Source organism: Pleurodeles waltl, chromosome 6, assembly GCF_031143425.1.
Source record: "Pleurodeles waltl isolate 20211129_DDA chromosome 6, aPleWal1.hap1.20221129, whole genome shotgun sequence".
Classification (NCBI taxonomy): Eukaryota; Metazoa; Chordata; class Amphibia; order Caudata; family Salamandridae; genus Pleurodeles; species Pleurodeles waltl.
Window position 1 is genome coordinate 591,653,637 of NC_090445.1, and position 17,682 is coordinate 591,671,318.

At 44.0% G+C, this 17,682-nt stretch overlaps 1 protein-coding gene across 1 annotated transcript in view; it reads left to right on the forward strand.

The window, feature by feature from the left end:
• Positions 1–15,802, forward strand: part of GRM4 (glutamate metabotropic receptor 4) — a 970,099-nt gene extending 954,297 nt beyond the window's left edge. Inside the window, exon 11 of the mRNA XM_069238851.1 lies at positions 14,964–15,802. Within this exon, the coding sequence (XP_069094952.1) occupies positions 14,964–15,013 (50 nt within the window). The 3' untranslated portion in view covers positions 15,014–15,802. The remainder of the gene's footprint in view (positions 1–14,963) is intronic.
• Positions 15,803–17,682: the final 1,880 nt, after the last annotated feature.

Consider the following 17,682-nt stretch of genomic DNA (forward strand, 5'->3'; position numbering starts at 1 on the left):
CTCGTTGCTGCCCCTCTTATCCCGTTAACTTCGCTCTTTCGTTAAGTTTCTCTTCTCTGCAATTACTTCTTTCTCTCACACTCTCAACCAAACTCTTCCTTCCTATTTCTCGCTCTATCCTCTCTTTCCACTATCTCTTCCCCTCTGTGTCTCTCTCCGCTCCCTCTCCCACTCTGTTTCTTACCCTTCTCCCACTCTGTTTCTTACCCTCTCCTCTCACTCTCTCCACCGCTCTCTCTCTCTCTCTTTGTGTCTACCTTTCCCCCTCCCACCATGTCTTTGTCGTGCCTCAGCTGCCCACTTTCCTCCTCAGTCAGAAAAGCCCGCTGCAGGCTCAGCTGCTGCAGGCTCTGGTCCTCGCGCCAGGCTCGCGAGGGGGCGGGCGTGCAGTGCGCCGCATCATGGCGGCAGCACTCAAGGCCTTCCTTTCTTCAGGCTCGCTTATCTGCCGCTCCCTCTCCCACAAAGCCGGGCGGTTAGAAGCTGCCTTCTCCACGTTATCCACAAGGTAATAGACTTAGCTTGCCCCGGTGCGGCCGCTCCTCGTGGGTGGTGATAACTCCATGAGCCCGGGCATAGCAGGAAGCTCTCGCGTCTTTGTTCAAACCTTCCTTCTTCTCCTGCTTCTTGCCATCTTCTTTTCTCTCCTCCTTCCATACTTCCTTCCACATTGTTCCTTCCTCCTTGCACCCCTCCTCTCCAAATATTTTCCTTCCTTCGTTCCTCCATATCACGCTCCACTCCTGCTTCTCTTTTCCTTTCTTACCTTCTCCGTTCCATTCCTTTCTTTATTTTTTGTTTTTTTTGTTTGTCTTTTTTTGCACGTCACCACTTCTTTTGGGTTTTCTTTCTCTCCTTTTTCATACCTGCCTTTCTTCATTTTGCTCCTTTCTGGCATTGGTATTTCTCTTTCATTGTGTATGTATCACTGTTCGCTATTGCAGTGGCCTAGTAGGAAGGGCCAACGAGTTAAACATTAGCATCAGGCATCGACAGCGATCCAGAGGTTCCACATGTTAATCTGAGCAAGGCCATCTCACATGTTCATGCTTCTAACGGTGCACTCCGTACCATTGGCTTGGTAATAGCGATACCTTTAATATACTGGGCCCAGAAGCAACATGAGTTCTGAGGCACATTTAATTTCTGCAGTTTCTTTACTTTCTGCATCAACGAATCAGTAAAAGCAGCTCCGGAAGAAATAATCTGTGCCTACATTAATATCTAGAGACTCCGTTCAGTCTCCAGCTTTACCCTATGTTTCATCCCCAATTCAAGGTGCCCTTCTTTGCTCGAACGTTTTTTTTGCTGCCGTTTACACAGTCTGCATTTTCCTACTTAGCACAGAGGTTTTTTTCTCAAGGTAGGGCCAACTCGAAGCTGGGGTGTGCGCTGTGACCCTCCTTCATTTTACACGAAAAGCAGACTAGCCCCCATCAGTACCTCACTGTATTCTTGCCTTGCAGGCTTGTAGAGATGGTGCCTTGTAAATACAAGCATGAGGCTGGAAGTCAGGTTAAAAGAAAGCCTTTTGCTTGTGGAAAACCTAATCTAGTGTATGCAAAGACTATGGTCCTTGGCGCGTCAGCTCCAGGACCATGGTCCATGGCTGGCCGACTTCCGCTCATCAAGAGAGCGCACCCTATCTGTAAGGTGACCTGTCAGATTGCAAAGGAAGAATGGTCGAAGACTTTTATAGGGGCTCCATTTCTTTTTCCTTGACTTCTGTCCCGCGATGAGTCCTTCTTCCATTCCTTCCTTCCTTTTTTTAAATCTCTCATTCCTATTGCTCTTTCGTGCAATTTCCTTTCACAAGCCATTATTCTCAGCTCTCTGACGGATTTCATTGTGGGTCTTTCGGGTTCACTTTTACCACTGCTTGTGCCATCCTTGGATGGGATGGCGCTTGGAGCATGTGTAGCCCTGGAAGTTGCTTGGTTGGATACTTGTGGTTGTTGTTTTTTCGAAGATGAAAGCTTCTCAAGGGACAGGAGTTCGCTTGCTTTGCTGGCGAACTTTTAGGTGTGTCTGTAACTCTATTCTTCCATTACTGGTCTGTCTCTTCAGCGATCTGGGAGTCATCTCAGTGCTGTGATAGTGGGCATTATCACCTCCAGAGCTCTGTTCTTGCAGAGGAGATTCCTCTCCACCTGCCAGGGGCATATCTTCACATGTCTAGAATGGCTTGAGACTTCGAGAAGCACCCAAACTGGTGTGACTGAGACAGACTGACGTACTCCCTCAAATAGTGTCACAATGCCCCTACTTTGAGAGAGTCAAATTCTAGCACCCCACCATTCGGAGTTCTTGAGTATTTATTAATCAGGCTGTCTGGGTCTGCAAAACCTCATTAATGCTGTATCTGGAAGACGGCACCATTTTTTCTGTGAATTTGTTCTCACCCCACCCAGCAAGATGGGTTTTACACCTTCACAGACACCCTTGTCACAAGGGCTGGGAGACATCGCACATTTTTTCTCATGAAATTTCATGGAACTTCATGAAATTGTTTGAAATTATGCTTTTGTAGTGAAATGTGATTTGCCAGTATCTTGCATCACCTTTTATCTTGTTAAAATGTCTCATGAGATACCATCATTTTGAGGGATTTCAAGAACTTCACACACAACTCGGGTATTTTGAGAATTTTGTTGGCTTAGTTCAAATTTCGCTCTGGCCTACTCTCCACCATTGCAGGGGGTCGTAGGGGCACACCTGGGTATAAACGACAAAGAGAGGAGATACAAACAAACTTGGTGACTGCCAGGTTTGCAATTGGCCCAGACTGTTAAGCGCTCTTATACAGAGACACATCACACAGATGAGTTGGTTTAGCTGTAATATAGATCTATTCCGTCAGCAGGTCTTAATAAGGAAATGTCATACATAGCAGACTTTTTGGAGTTGTACAAGAGGTTGTTCGACTTTTGCTATCGTGGTTCAGACTTGTAGTGAGTATTTAAGCCATGGCCAGTTTTAGCATTGACTGTGCCCGTTGTGACAATCTTTGTGAGGGCAACCCCGAAACCCCCCAAAATTACCTCATTCTTCGTGGATGTCCTCACTTCCAACCTGCAATGATGCCTCTCTTCTCTCTGTAGCCCCTCTTTTACATGTTTTTATTTTATAGCACTACTCATCACAAGGTAGAGTGTCAGCGCGCTTTACATAACAAACAGATACTGAGACAAGTAATTATAAAAGTGTCTAAAGCAATGTATTTGATATGTTACATAAGACAATGAGGACTACAAGGTGTAAAATTCACGTCATCCATACTGTTAGGCATTATATGTTAAGAGTGCTTGGTATGGAGAAAGGAAGGGGCAGATTTTCTAAGATTTCTCATGTGTAGTAACCAAAGGTGCTGCGATGCATTGCATGAAAAGGAGAGAGAAAGATAGCAACATTTCAACTAAGATATAGAGCTGTTGCTCTCTCCTCTTGTGTTGGCATACCTTTGGCTACCTTGCATTGGTGGCAGGGTTTACGCATGATTTCAAGCATTGGGTTTATCTTGGAAGGGTACCCTTCCACCACAAAATGCTATGCTTTAACAAAGTTTAGCACTTTGCCACTAGTTATGTTTGCTGTACACTGCAGCACACATGCAAAGTTGGAAGAGTTTGGAGAAAATGAATCTTTTCCCCAACTTTATGCCAGCCTCATGGAGGCCTGGTTATTTGATGCAAATCCCTATCCACCAAAGTTAGTAAATCAGGATTAGTGTCAAAAACCAAGGGTGGGTGAACAGGAATGTCCATTTAGCACCCATGATACGTCTCTGTGAAGAGAAGTCGGTCATAGTGCTACTTTGTGCTACTTTAGAGCTACTTCCATCGCAATTTAGACAAACAAAAATTTTGCATCAGGTTTGCATTCGTTTTGTGATGCAAATCAGGTGCAAAGTGTTGGTAAATCTGCCCTAAAAATTCAGGATTTAAAATGTTATGAAGCAGAGTTGTCATACTAATACAATTGCATTATTATCCAAAGGAACCCATTTTAGCAATCCTAAAAGAATGAAATATTGAAAAAATAAGGTTCTAAAACTACATCTGCAATTTGCACGCAGCACTTTTGTGCAAATTCATTGTTCAATATACTGTATTAGTAGGATTTTAATTGAACTCCAAGTAAGAAAAGTATCTCTGTGTCAAAATCAGTAACCCACTGAGCTAGCTACATAATCTACAAATCTGTGATCTGCATGTTACACATCAAGCTTTTCAGCTGGAACATTAATCCTCTATGCTATTTATCATGAGTCAAAACTGTGACTAGACAATCCACAGATCTCTCCATCAATTGCATTGATCACCAGAGTTATCAAGGTGTTTTTATTATCACCTGAAAAATGATGCTAGTCACACCAAGATCTTTGCATCCTGCTCTTATCTCGCCTTAGCCATTCACGCAAAGGGGAGGCACCCGAGCTTGGCGCCCAGTGCAGCAGCATCCATCACACCGCTCTAAAGCCTGGATCAAGACTTTAGCTTACAGCATGAGTACTTCTCAATGACTTGACTCGCTGGATTCGTGAAGACTTGCTGCTTTCTTCCCTCTGGCTTAATTCACTGGACCCATGGACCCTGGCCCTGAGATCTGCATCTATACATTTTGCTCGTGGCATTCCACGAAAGACTCAGTTTATGGTGGTCTGCTAAGAGTCAGGAGCTAGTGTCCATTACACGTTACCTACTAAATGAGATGTTTTGCCTCAAGTGGGGTAGAGAAACGACTCGAAAATGTGCACTCTGTGGTCGACTCGAAAATGTGCACTCTGTGGTCGCACAAGTTTGCAGAAATGTATTTAGGCGTAAAATGTCAAGTGTGGATTAAGGAAGTGGTGCATGTTTTTATTAGTGGTTATTTGAAAGATCTGATGCAGGCCAGACCAAGGAGGGGCTAAGATAGCAGAGCTTCCCATGAGATGGAGAGTACAAATTATGCCATTTGTAAACCTAGAGGCTTGATGGTGACACGTGACTGATGGTGCAGTTACATGTGTAAGCAACATCTGCCCCAACATGCACATCTGCAGATGTTGACTCTAGTGATAATTCCTAATATACCTCTCCACTTCAGGTCGATGTGCAGACCCCACCGGTAGCAGGAGTGAGACCCAGACAGTCAGGGAGACGCTCTTGAGAGAGACCCCGGCTGCCTGCTAGGCCCAGGCAGGGGACAGGCCTGGTACCAAGTACAGAGAGGGTAGCAGGCGGAATTCCTACCAGTGGCCATGTGGATAAAAATGCTTTCACTGCCGCGTGTTGATCGTAGTAACATTCAGAGCCTCCTGACACCTAATTATAACTATTTTTGGGATGCTGGTGACGGGAAATAGCAACGTACCAGATATTTTTGAAGCTGTGGCAGGAGAAAATGAGTAAAGCTGCTTACTCGAGATTTCCTCTGACATCAGAATGGATCTACCGGAGAGGCACTCCGAGCATCGCCAGGCTCGATGAGCTAATGAACAGAAGTTCAGAGGCCCACCCAGGCATTGCTGTCGGTGTTCGCCTGCGTCTGCGCCTTACTGCATCCTGAAACTGTCAAAAGAATACGAACCATGAGCATTTATTTGAAAGAAATCCTGCGCGTACAGAGAGATACGTGGGATGGGAATACCCAGAATAGGGTGTCACAGTGGTTCGATGGCAGTGGAAGACTAGGCCTTTGCTCCTTGCTATAGAAGGAGGTGGATGCGGCTTGGCCAATGAATTCATTGCAGGGATGTTTTCTGATGGCCACGTGGTGCTGTAGTTCTTCTGCCATTAGTGGGTCACATGATGCTGTGATAGTGCCCTGGTACCACATATAGGTGGCACATAAATCAATGGAAGTGTCATACCTTTACTCTACTGTTGCTGTGTGAGAGGTGGACCTCCAAGTCCTTAAATGCTATTTCATATGATATAGTTTACTTAGCTGGTTACTGTTCTGGTAGTCCAAGCTGATATTTTGTGTATAGTTGTAGTCCTGAGCTGGCCTGTTTAGAGGGAGGGAGAAGAACATGTTGCTTACCTTCTGTAACACCTTTTCTGTTAGAGACTCTAACTGCAGATTCTTCACCCCAGAGCAATGGCTTTGGTGCAGTGCGGTGCTTGAGAACAATTGATAGAATGGTAGGGGGGGGGGGGGGGTGGGGGCAGGCTTCCTGAGTGTACCTTTTCTGGGGCTGCGCCATGTGTCCAACTAGCAGCTCATGTGTAGGAGAGCAGGAAACACTGATTGGCAGTTCAGACAATGCAGTGTTTCGCTGCTGAAGGCACATCTCACCTTTGAGATAGGGACATAATGCCCCCAATAGACTGGGTTTAGTCAAACTCTGCACCCACTCTAATTCAAGCTGCCTTGGGCAGCGTGGCACTCCTGATCCAGAGACAGGCACCACACCCTTTTCATGGGGATCACTTATGAGTCCCAATGCCCTCTATATGCCCCTGACAAATAGGTATGTGAGGGGAACACTAATTCTGGTCCACCTCTTTATTGACACACATACCTCTTTGCATTTATCTGTATTATGGCAAAACAGGAGATCAGTGCAATGCTTACATTGATCTCAGAAACATTTCAGGCCATTGTTTTTTACTAACCAATAAAGACAGAAACAATTGTATGCAAATCAGTCATAGACATGGAGACTGTTGGAAATGGCCCTTTTTGGCAGGATCATCCCTAAACTTTTTGCCTCCTTCCTCCTATTTTTTCTGACCTGTTTTTGTTGGCTTTAGGACTCTGGGCACTTTACCATTGCTAACCAGTGCTAAAGTGTATATGCTCTCTGTGTGAATTGTACTGTTGATTGGCTTAATCTTGTCTGGCATATTTGATTTACTGGTAAGTCCCTCTTTAAATCAAATGCTACTAGTGGGCTTGCAACACTGGTCGTGCCACCCACATTAGCAGACCTGTAAACATGGCTCAGACCTGCCACTGCAGTGTCTGTGAGTGCAGTCTTGCACTGCCAATTCGACTTGGCAAGTGTACCCACTTGCCAGGCCGAAACCTTCCCTTTTTATACATGTAAGGCACCCCTAAGGTAGGCCCTAGGTAGCTCCATGGGCAGGGTGCAGTGAATGTTAAAGGTGGGACATGTACTGATGTGTGTTACATGTCCTAACAGTGAAATACTGCTAAATTCAGTCTTCACTGTTGCAAGGCCTATCTCTCTCATAGGTTAAATGAGGCTGTCTTTAAATGTTATTAAAGTGCAGCTTCCCTTTGAGAGCAGATAGAAATATAGAGTGTGGGGTCTCTGACCTCACAATTTAAAAAAACATTTTTTAGTGAAGTTGGTTTTAGATTGGTAGTTTGAAAATGCCACTTTTAGAAAATAGCCATTTTCTTGCTTAAACCATTCCGTGACTCTGCCTGTTTGTGGATTCCCTGTCTGGGTCAGTTTGGCAGTTGGGCTGGTTGTGAATCCCCTCTAGACAGTGAGACAAAGGGAGCTGGGGCGTAGCATGCATATCCTGATGATCCATCTGTGCTAGCGTGGAGGGAGGAGTGGTCACTTACACCTGAATGGGCTGTGCCTGCCCGCTCACAATGAAGTCTCCAACCTCTGTGATGTGTCTGGGGCCTGGCCTGGGCAAGGCAGGATCTTGCAAATAAGAGAGACTTCCATTTGAAGTTCCCCAACTTCAAAGGCAGAAATGGGTATAAGTGTTGGACCCAAACCCCTGAAAATTAGATTACTTTAAGGATTCAAGAGGAACCTCTGCCTGGAGAAAGGCTGAAGAGCTGAGAAGTGCTGCCCTGGCCTGTGACTATGCTGTGTCGGGCTATCCTGCAGTTGCTGCTTCTGCCTGTGCAAGGGGACAGAGACTGGACTTTGTTGCCTTCCTGCTTGAGAAGTGACTCCAAGGGCTTGGAAAAGGGGTTGCCTCATGTTTTGAAGCTCTGCGGTAAGGAGACAACGCTGCTGTGCAAGGCCTCTCCCCTTCTGCCCGTAGCAACGGAACCAACGCCGCATCGGATCCAGCAATCCTTCGCTCCCAGACTCCGTGCACCGGCCTGTTTTCTACTTGCTTGCTAAAGTAGGTACTGTACCTTGTACTGTACCTGAGGGCTCGAACAACTCCGTAAATGGCACCATTGGCTTCGCATTGTAGGAAACGACTATCACGACGCCGCTTAATACCAGCTTGCAGCATTTGTGCCTCTAGGCACTATTTTTGTGCTGTTAAGTGCTAAATTCATATTTTTAACAGTCTATTGTGGATTTTTATCGTATTTGGTATTGTTTATTTAGATAAAATATTTACTATTTTTCTAAACCTGTGTTGTGTCATTTTGAAGTTGTTCACTGTATTACTGTGTGTGTTGGTATGAATACTTTACACATTGCTTCTGAGTTAAGGCTGCCTGCCCGTGCGAAGTTACCAAGGGGGTGTGTGGGGGTTAACTAAGTGTGATTCTCCTTTACCCTGACTAGAGTGCGAATCCTTGCTTGGACAGGGGGCAACCTGACTGCCAAGCAAAGACCTCATTTCTAACAGATCCCATAACTCATTGCACTATAAGACTCAAGGTGCACCTGTCTAACAACTAAACAAAAGCATATTGACATGGCCTAGCAGTGGCACAGTGAGAAAAAAATGGTGAACTGGAATGCACCCTAGAGTAATTACTAAGTGCTTGAGATAAATGTATCTGACATGTATTTTTAAGTTTTCCTCCATTTTTTATACATCTCTAATATGACACGTGTGCCATAAAAGATGTTTCTTCGTTTAAATGTAACTGTGTCACCACACAAATAAGGAGATATCTCTTAGTGGTGTGCAGACACTAACCATGGTGCTTTGAAGCTTCTTTGATAATATGACCCCTGGGGACATTTTACAAATAGGGGTGTACCTGGTTACACCCTGCGCACCTTCAAACTAGTGCACTGGCAGACAGGGACAGTTCAACCTATTACCGATAAAGTACTGCCACAGCACAGACTATCACTCATGGCTGCCCTAGGCAAGCGCATGAGTGAAAGATGGAGCGGCTTTTGAAGCAGCCACTCCAGCTCTCTCTGTGCTGTGGCACCTGCCTGCCCTTCAAAGGGGGCAGAGATCCCCCTGCAGGTGTGAGCAATGAGTTGGGGCGATCCAGAAGACCCCTCCTCCAACCCAGAAAGCTGCCCTCAGGGTACAAAAAATGGGCATAAAAGACTGTTATCAACTAAGGCACTGTACACAATATGGCCCCAGGAGCTTTATCTAAAGTTAGCATGGGCTGGCAGTGCAAGTTCATTTCATAGGTATAATGTTTGAGACTACTGGGATGGCATGATCAGTCCTCACCAATGGGGTTCCTTGAAGGCACCTCACATTGATTAGGCCACTACCAGCGATTACACAAACGCTCCTGCAGTTGCCTATTGAAAGAAGGGCATCTCCCGAAGGACACAGTGATATTTGCCTTAACTTCTGGTAGGAGATCAGCATATCACACAGCAAACAGAAACGCCAATCGTAATTTGTAGCTGGATATAATATAACCCAAATGATACCTCAGTATTTGACTCACCCAAAAGTGACATGGGCCTAGTCTGTTGTTGGACATTATGGCCATCATTACAGAAGGAGAACCACAACGTAAATTGAAGTTCAAATTTTATAGGTAAGGGATGATATTAAAGTATTTCCTACACCCTAACAACGAAGATAACACATTCACAAGCACTGGTAGACTGTTCCTGGTGATCTTTGTTGGGACATAACATTTTGCCCAAATTTCAGGGGCAAGTTAAAAGTATGAGCCACACTTCTTCAAGGCAGGTTTGGGGATTTGTCCACCAAGACATATGGGATCAAATAGTGCATCTTAAAGTATAAGTGTGCTTCAAAGTCTTAGAGTCTGAAAGAGTACTCATGAAATACTCCATTACTTTCACATTGTGCTATTAAGGATAATACTCCCTCGAAGTAGCGCACATTTTTTTTTTATTTGTCATGGGTTCACCCGATATGTCAACAATTACCTCCAGTGTTGCAGAGCTAGTTTTTTGTCATTAGTGTCCCTAATTCTAAAAGTACATACAACATCCCAAATCCAGAAATTTCCTAAGGATGTTTCCAATAAAGCATGCGTGCCTTCATTTGTCTTGCCACCATTTTTCCATAGATGCCCTCTTTTTCTGCGTGCCCCCTGGTTTGGCAAAAATACCTCCGATGTGTCAGCACCAGGAGTTTGCAAACCCTCATAAGCCAAGAATTACATTCTTTATTACAGGGCCTGCATTTTGCCATGGTAATGTGCCCATATGCAGATGTTGTCTCCCTCTCCCCTTAAGCCAAGAATTACATCCAGCATGTCGGGACCATCATAACATTCACAAGCATAACACACACACAAACTCTCACATGCACTCACACACACACCGGCTCCCTCATGTACACCCGCTCTGACAAATGACATGCCAGTGCTTGTTCTCATGCATGAAATTAATGAAATCATGCACTTTCATTTACTAGGTGAACAGGATTTATGATTGCTTTTACATGGGGATCAGGCAATAACAGTCTTGACAATGGAGTAGACTATGTAGTAAAATAAATAATTAAAAATGTTTCCCTGTGATCTCATGTCATGTATGATTCCTTCAGGACATTGTGGCTTTTGAGCCATGCGCCTGGGCCTATTTTCTGTCCCGCTCCGACACTGACTGCTGATGTCTTTTTTCCCGATCAGAGGACACTCTTTGGTGCACTTTCACAAGCCCCTCAGCTCAAATACCGTGGGTGCTTGAGCACCAGTGCACCAGAGACGTTGGCGCACGTAACTTACGTGCACTACTCAAGAATCTGCGTATTAATACACCATCGCAACTCCGTCTGTGACCCTTCCTCCGCGAACTGGACGTACGACCAGGCGGTAACGCAGATGAACAAGGCCGGAATGGAGGCCATTCTTAGCCTCAGCTGCCAGCATGGCACCATTTCTTAGCTGAGGCAACAAAACGGTTAGAATTGGCCTCGGTAGAGAGCTCCAATAAAAGACCGTAGGAGCCTTACATTTTGGAAAAATAGCAGATCAAGTACACCCTCGGTGTATTCTGGTTTTAGTTTTTAACTTTATGACAAATCCATTTTTAAAGTCTGTAAATAAATAATCTAAAAACAACCCTTTCTGTATTTTTGTAGTGATTTAAATTAATCAGTAATAAAATATTTAACTGCCTGGCTGGAATATTGCATGACCAAGTGAACACCGTTCAGCAGTGGAAGGCCGGAATGAGTACTGCTTAGTACGGAATAATGGCGTGTTTATTGTGCAGTACTGAAGGATGGAGGGTACGCTGCACAGTACTGGACAAGGGAGGGAGGTGAATATCTTATAGTAGTTAGTGAAAGAGATGAGTACTGCACAGTACTGAAGAGAGGGCTAAATACTGCGCCATAATGGGAGGTGAGCCTGTATAATGCACACTGCTCTGAGGTGGATCTGAATATTGCATACAAATTTGGGATAGAGCAGAAGATTGCACCGTCCTGGTGGATTAGTTGATTATTGATCTGTGCTGAGTGAAGGGGAGACATGCTGGGCCATGCTGGGGAATAGGACGAAATATCGTAAAATAGTTGGGGAATACTGCATAACACTGGGGAATACAGCTCAGGACTATTCTAGGTCATGAGGGGATATTGCGAAAACAAATACTGGGCGATGGGCTGAACCCTGTTCTCCACTATGTAAGGAAGGGGTTCTGCACACTTTTCTGCAATATTCAACATACTGAGTAAGGAGCTTGAACCCAGCAATGTACTAGCAGAGGTTACAATTACAAATTAATGTGTGATGAGGACACATTCATAAGAATGTAAGCGATGTTGCTTTTTCCATTTATTTATATTTTGTGTTTCCTTCAAAACAGGTTCAACATCACATTTCCATGTTATTCACATAGATGACAATAAAAAAACAATAACCAACTATCAAGCCTTTAATATTTGAGAAATTGGCAAGGCGTCATACGTGTTATCCTAATCATCAACAATGCAGTTGATCACATATGGTTAACACATATTTCTATTCATGGGTAGGCAAACACCTACCAAGAACCCCAATGAAAGGTTCCAATTTTGATCTTGATAGGTGTCCCACCCTGAGAATTACAATAACACCCCAGCAATATGATAGTGATTCATTCAGCAAAAGGTGACCGTATTCCGCTTACATGCATTTCTCCTGCAGGTGATCCAGGCCCATGTGCTCCCCTCTAATACACCTTGTTCGCCCACTTATTTCCAAGCCTACCATTTGAAGGTGGTGTTTTGTTTGTCTTGGCTTTCAAAACAATAATCATCTCAACCCATCTTGTTATATTCACCTTTCCTCTGGTTTGCCTCTACATGGCGGCCAAAGTATCAGCTTCTGCCACTGTCCACTTCAAGAACAATCTCGTTCCAGGATGCTGGGGCTGGGCAGGTGAGCTACCTTCAGGACATGGCTATCTGTCGGGTTGCTATAAACCATGCCAAATCAGCAAGCCTATTCTTAAGCCTGACAAGTGTCTACCTTTCAAGCAGGTCCAATAGACTCCTAGTAGTACATGTCATAGTACCTCTCAGTAGCCTCTCTAAGTAGTTCATACACTGCTTCCCAGTGGAGTTTGAGATCTCGGCAGCTCCAGAACATATGTAGTAAGTATGCATTAGTACTGATACATTTGGGAGAACTGTCTGGATTGCCAGGAAGATCATATGCAGCCTCTTACTTGTGTGGTACGCTCCATGAAGTATCTTATAATGTAAGATCTGAAACCATGTGTTTCTCAGGCATTCAAGGGGTACTGGGTATTTGAGGACACACTTTTTCAAGGAAGTCCTTCCCAACATCTCTTTCCCATACTTCCTTAAAAGAGGAGAGATCTGTCTTAGACTGTGTAATTAAGCTTTGGTACATCACTATTAAAGCTCCTGTGGCATCATCATGTGCCAACACACTTGGCAGAGAGTCGGGGTGAGGGGTTGGTTCCTTGTCTCTCTGGTTCCAATTGTTTTTTCAGATATCACATCACTGACCCAAATACTAGAAACTGACCCACCTGTCGTAACTCCTCAAAAGTTGTGAGAATATGGTTTGCCAAGTTGGTAGTTTAGTGGCCTACCACGTCCACTGTAGGGGCCTGTGTTTGACCTCATGGTCACAGGTTCAAATCCCGGTGGGTCCACTCAGCCTTTCATCCTTCTGAGGTCGATACAATGAGTACCATTGAGTTAGATAACAATTAACATCTGTTATTCAGCGCTTGATCCCTTAGGGGATATGTGTGCTTTACAAATACACGTTATGTTATGGGTCCTCCCAACAACCCTTCTCGGCAATGCATCATATTTACTCAGCAGCGAATGAATTCATAACATGATCTCTAGTGTAAGTGATGCTGCTTAACTCTGCACAGCTCATCATGCTTGCAAAAATTGTTCCATAATAATGGCTATTAGTGTTTAATGCTGCCATGCTTAACAGACATCGTATAATGTTGTCTGATTGGCTACATACTGTACCAGGAGATGCAGCTGAGTATTGAACAATACTGAGTGAGGGAACTAAACATTGAAGTGCATTGTATATATGAAGTGAACGCTACACAGTACTGCTTGATGAGACCGAATACGGTGGCACACAGCACTCTTTTTAGTGACCCGCTCACTCCCACCGCAATACTGGGCGATGCAGTAATATATATAATGAAACGATAACTGGACAGTACAGGCCACTACTGTAAAACACATTATGCTGTTTATTGCACGATTCTGGCAGATCACGGCTTGATTCGTGCACCGTCTTGAGGGCTGATATCCAGTTCTACCTGAAAGTCTGTGTCTGTCCCGAGGTTTGTGGTTAGCCTTCACCTATCTCACCCAGGTTGCAGGTTCTTCCGAATAACCTTACCTCTTCGTTATTGTCCCAAAGGGCAAGGGTTTGAAGCTCTCCCTTTCTCTGGCTATGCCATCCCCCCGTTATTGACTCGTTTGGCATTCTGTCTTATTTTGTGTCTTCCCTATAAACTTACCTCAGTCCTTCAAAATGGAAAACCAAGTTTACTGTTCCTTTGATCTAATTTACACCACCATATTAGATTAGGAGTTGTCACCATACATTTTATGTATTTCTATTTTAGACATTTTCCTTTTTTGATGTTTACATTTTCTATTTAATCTTTCGTTATCCAGAGGCCAGAAGCGCGAATTACTTATTCTAAAGCAGTAGCCAGATTACAACATATTCAAATGCTGCTGCATGAGTCCTCCTCGACTTCAGAAAATATGTCCATGTCTCTGCAAAGACCGGGGAGCTTCATTGACGCCATCTATCAAAATGAACCTCTTTCAAAGGTTGCAGCACATTCCCTATAACAACTCTCCTTCAATTGTACCTGAGAAATCCAGATGTACGAACCCTCATGCAGTTTGTGGTCAAGTTCCCAAATTCTCTCGGCGAGGAGCACCACATATGAAGGGGGTGGAAAGATCATTCAGAACACAATGTGCTAGCTTGCAGAACTCCCTAACCTGTTTAAGAAAAGTTAATTATCTTAGTTCTAGGAAGAAATGCATGGCCAGTTTGTATGACAAAATAGCCTTACATGACAGACGTATCTTCAGGGTTGTTTTCCTCTCTGGTTTCTATCTTTTGATCGCATCAAGAAAGGCCTTTATATAGGATGAAAGTATGTGCCTTATGAATATTTGATTTGATAGATAATAAATTGCAATATGAAACCATGAATCTGAATCACAAAAAAATATTTATGTTGACACTGCATCTGACTACTTCAGTGGGTAAGAATGTCCCGTTACTTAGTGAAGCATATAGATGTTGACACTGTGCTAGCTATTACTCATTCCTGACCGCTAATTAAATGGCTGAACTGTAGCAGGTGGTATTTATATCTTGAAATATGAATATAACTTATTAATAATTCTTTTTGCTTTCCTCTCTTTCTTTAGCTCTGGCGACCAAACAAACCTACGTCAGCTACAGCAACCACGCCATCTAACATTGCAACTTTGTGACCATGCCCATTAGCCCTCCCCCGGGGAGGGCACGAGGGAGGCCGTCAGCGCCACTCGGCGGCAGAAGGAGTGCACGTTTCTCCTGCGCGCGCCGGGGTGCCGGATTCCACAGCCAAGGGCTACTGCGGTGCTTCTGGAGATGATCCTGGCTTAATGGCAAACCCAGCGAAGGGACACAAAGGCAAACAAACATTCCGCCGGATGCCGGGGTGGCGGGACAAGGTTGCGCGATAGACACGCGTGACGGACGGGAAGTCTTTCCGGGGCAGGACGTCTCTTGTCCGCTTCGTTTAATTTTGTCAAAAAATTGTGGGAACGTTTGTGGATTGTGGAAAAGTACTTTTTTTCTTCTGTCACTCTCAAAGACTTCAGTTTTGCTTCTTATCTTCCATTCCCACCAGTTATTTTTGGTCTATTTACTTCTCTCCTTTGCTTTCATTTCTACCACCACCCCCATTCATACCATTCCCTGCCCATTACCTCGACACTTTGGTGCAAAAAAAGTTTAAAAAAAAGCAAGACAAAAAAAGCGTCAGACTGTGTGGCAGTGCCGAATCCATTGTTGGTTGATCATTGTATGTAACGAAATATGGTTTGATAAAAAAACAAAAAACACACACGTTTGCTTTATGTACCGACCAATCAAAGCGAGAAAAAAACGAAGTACAGTGCCTGACTGTTTATGACTTATCCGATGCCGATGTGTAAAAGCATGAAAAGTCTCATTTTTATACAAGAATATTTCTAATAAAAGAGAAAAAGCTTGGTTTTGTAGAGATGACTCCTCCTTTTCAGAATTGCGACCCCTTGTTCGTTAACTTTGTTAATCAGGTGTCTGCAAGACGTCAGTCTCAACCAAGCCCCATCATGGACGTCATTTAGGGGTCGCCAAAGCTGGGACCCCTTGCGACCCCTGGCACTGCTTTTACGACCCTGGCCTAAGACACCCAGTCAGTGACTGGAGCACAGGGGTTGCTTTTCCAAATGGAAGTCGCTTGGGGCTCCACATTCCTGGTTTTATTCAGTTGTTTTACTACACAAAACGTGAATAATATTATTCACTATTTATGTAATAAACAATAGAGTGCAATTTACTGTACAATCGTGGAATATGTGAACAGGAAAACGTACCTATAGAGAGGGGAAATAGCTGAAATCGTACTTTAAACACTAATATCTGTAGTTGTCTTTCATTTTCAGGGACTGCAAATACTGCAGAGAGGAATATCTAACGCTGTATATTAGAGGTTACATTTCAAAGATAGTTCCCTCCCAGCAAATCAATGGTAGTGATTCTGTGACTTTTGTAGATGTGTTTAAAGGTCAACAATCTATGCTTTAATAATCAACATAAACTTGTTAAGTTGTATCAGCTAAGTTTGTTGTTGGACCAATTACTTCATAAGCAGTTACCTGTAGGTGAAAGGCCAACAAAATAATTACAGTACATTTTTTAATTACATTTTTGACCCCACATCCACACCTACTGTTTTAGCCCCCAGTTATTGTCATGCAGCTGCCATGGCACTCATCTCTAATCACTTTAGAGACTCCTATGTGATCATCAATCCTGCTGCGTGCTGATAACCAAGGGCTGGGGAGTATCAGCATGATGCAGCAGAGCTGTGGGTATCTTTGGGCCCTTTCATGGCTGCGCTTGTCTTGTCGCTGTGCCCTTCATATGCCAATGAGGGCTTGTGATTTCCTGAAATCTCACCATTCAATGGGCCAAATTGTTTTCACTATCCTAATTCAAGATGACAGCTATCTATGCTCAATGTACTGGATGGAATGAATGGATCGTCGGATGCTTCCTCTATATTGACTCTTAATGGAGTGGCCTTAGAATATTTCCTTGTGCTGCAAAGTATTCAGTTTTGTTTATTTTTCATTGCATTCAAAGTCCCCCTGTCAAATTTTGTCCCAGGATTTTTCTTCTTTGTTCTTGGATTTTCTTCAGAAAGTTTTGTTCCAGCATCCACTTGGCTTTAGCTCATCTCAGCCAAGCTCGGACCTTCAGCCTTATAGACTTCCATTCCTCGCCGGTTTCAAAGAGGCATTTTGCCTTTGGCGTGTTCTTCTTTGCATGCATGCTTTGCACCAGCATCATCTTGGATACTGGAAGGAGTCACCCTTACCTCTGGTAGACAAAGACCAAGAAATTAGGAGAAACTCAACGTCCAGTTCTTGCCTGCTTGCGGCACACACTAATTAGTCTAGAGAAAGAGATGGATCCCTTACAAGGGCCTTGACAAGATCCCTCCCAGGCTCTTGCAAAGCACATTAGCAACCCTAGGAAACCCTGCAACTGTGGAATAAAAATCTGGCCTCAAGTCAGGCCATGTCTACCAGTGGTGCAGATTTTCCAGTGTAGTCATCTTCTATTCCGTCTTTTTCTGGAAATAATTTAAAATAATTTTTGTATGGCTTGACAGTGCACTTCCCCTTCCATCCAATGAAATTCTCTGAAGATAAATCTATGGGGGTATATCTAATGGGAGCTCTGACCGGGCCAGCATAGGCTGTGGCCTAGTCACTGGTTACAATGGAGATCTCAATCTTCCCAATAAGTTCAATTTCTTTAAAAGCTTTAGGGAAATGTTTGCGAGATTAGATCTGGTGTTTTCTACTGAGGAAACATTGTGTGATATTT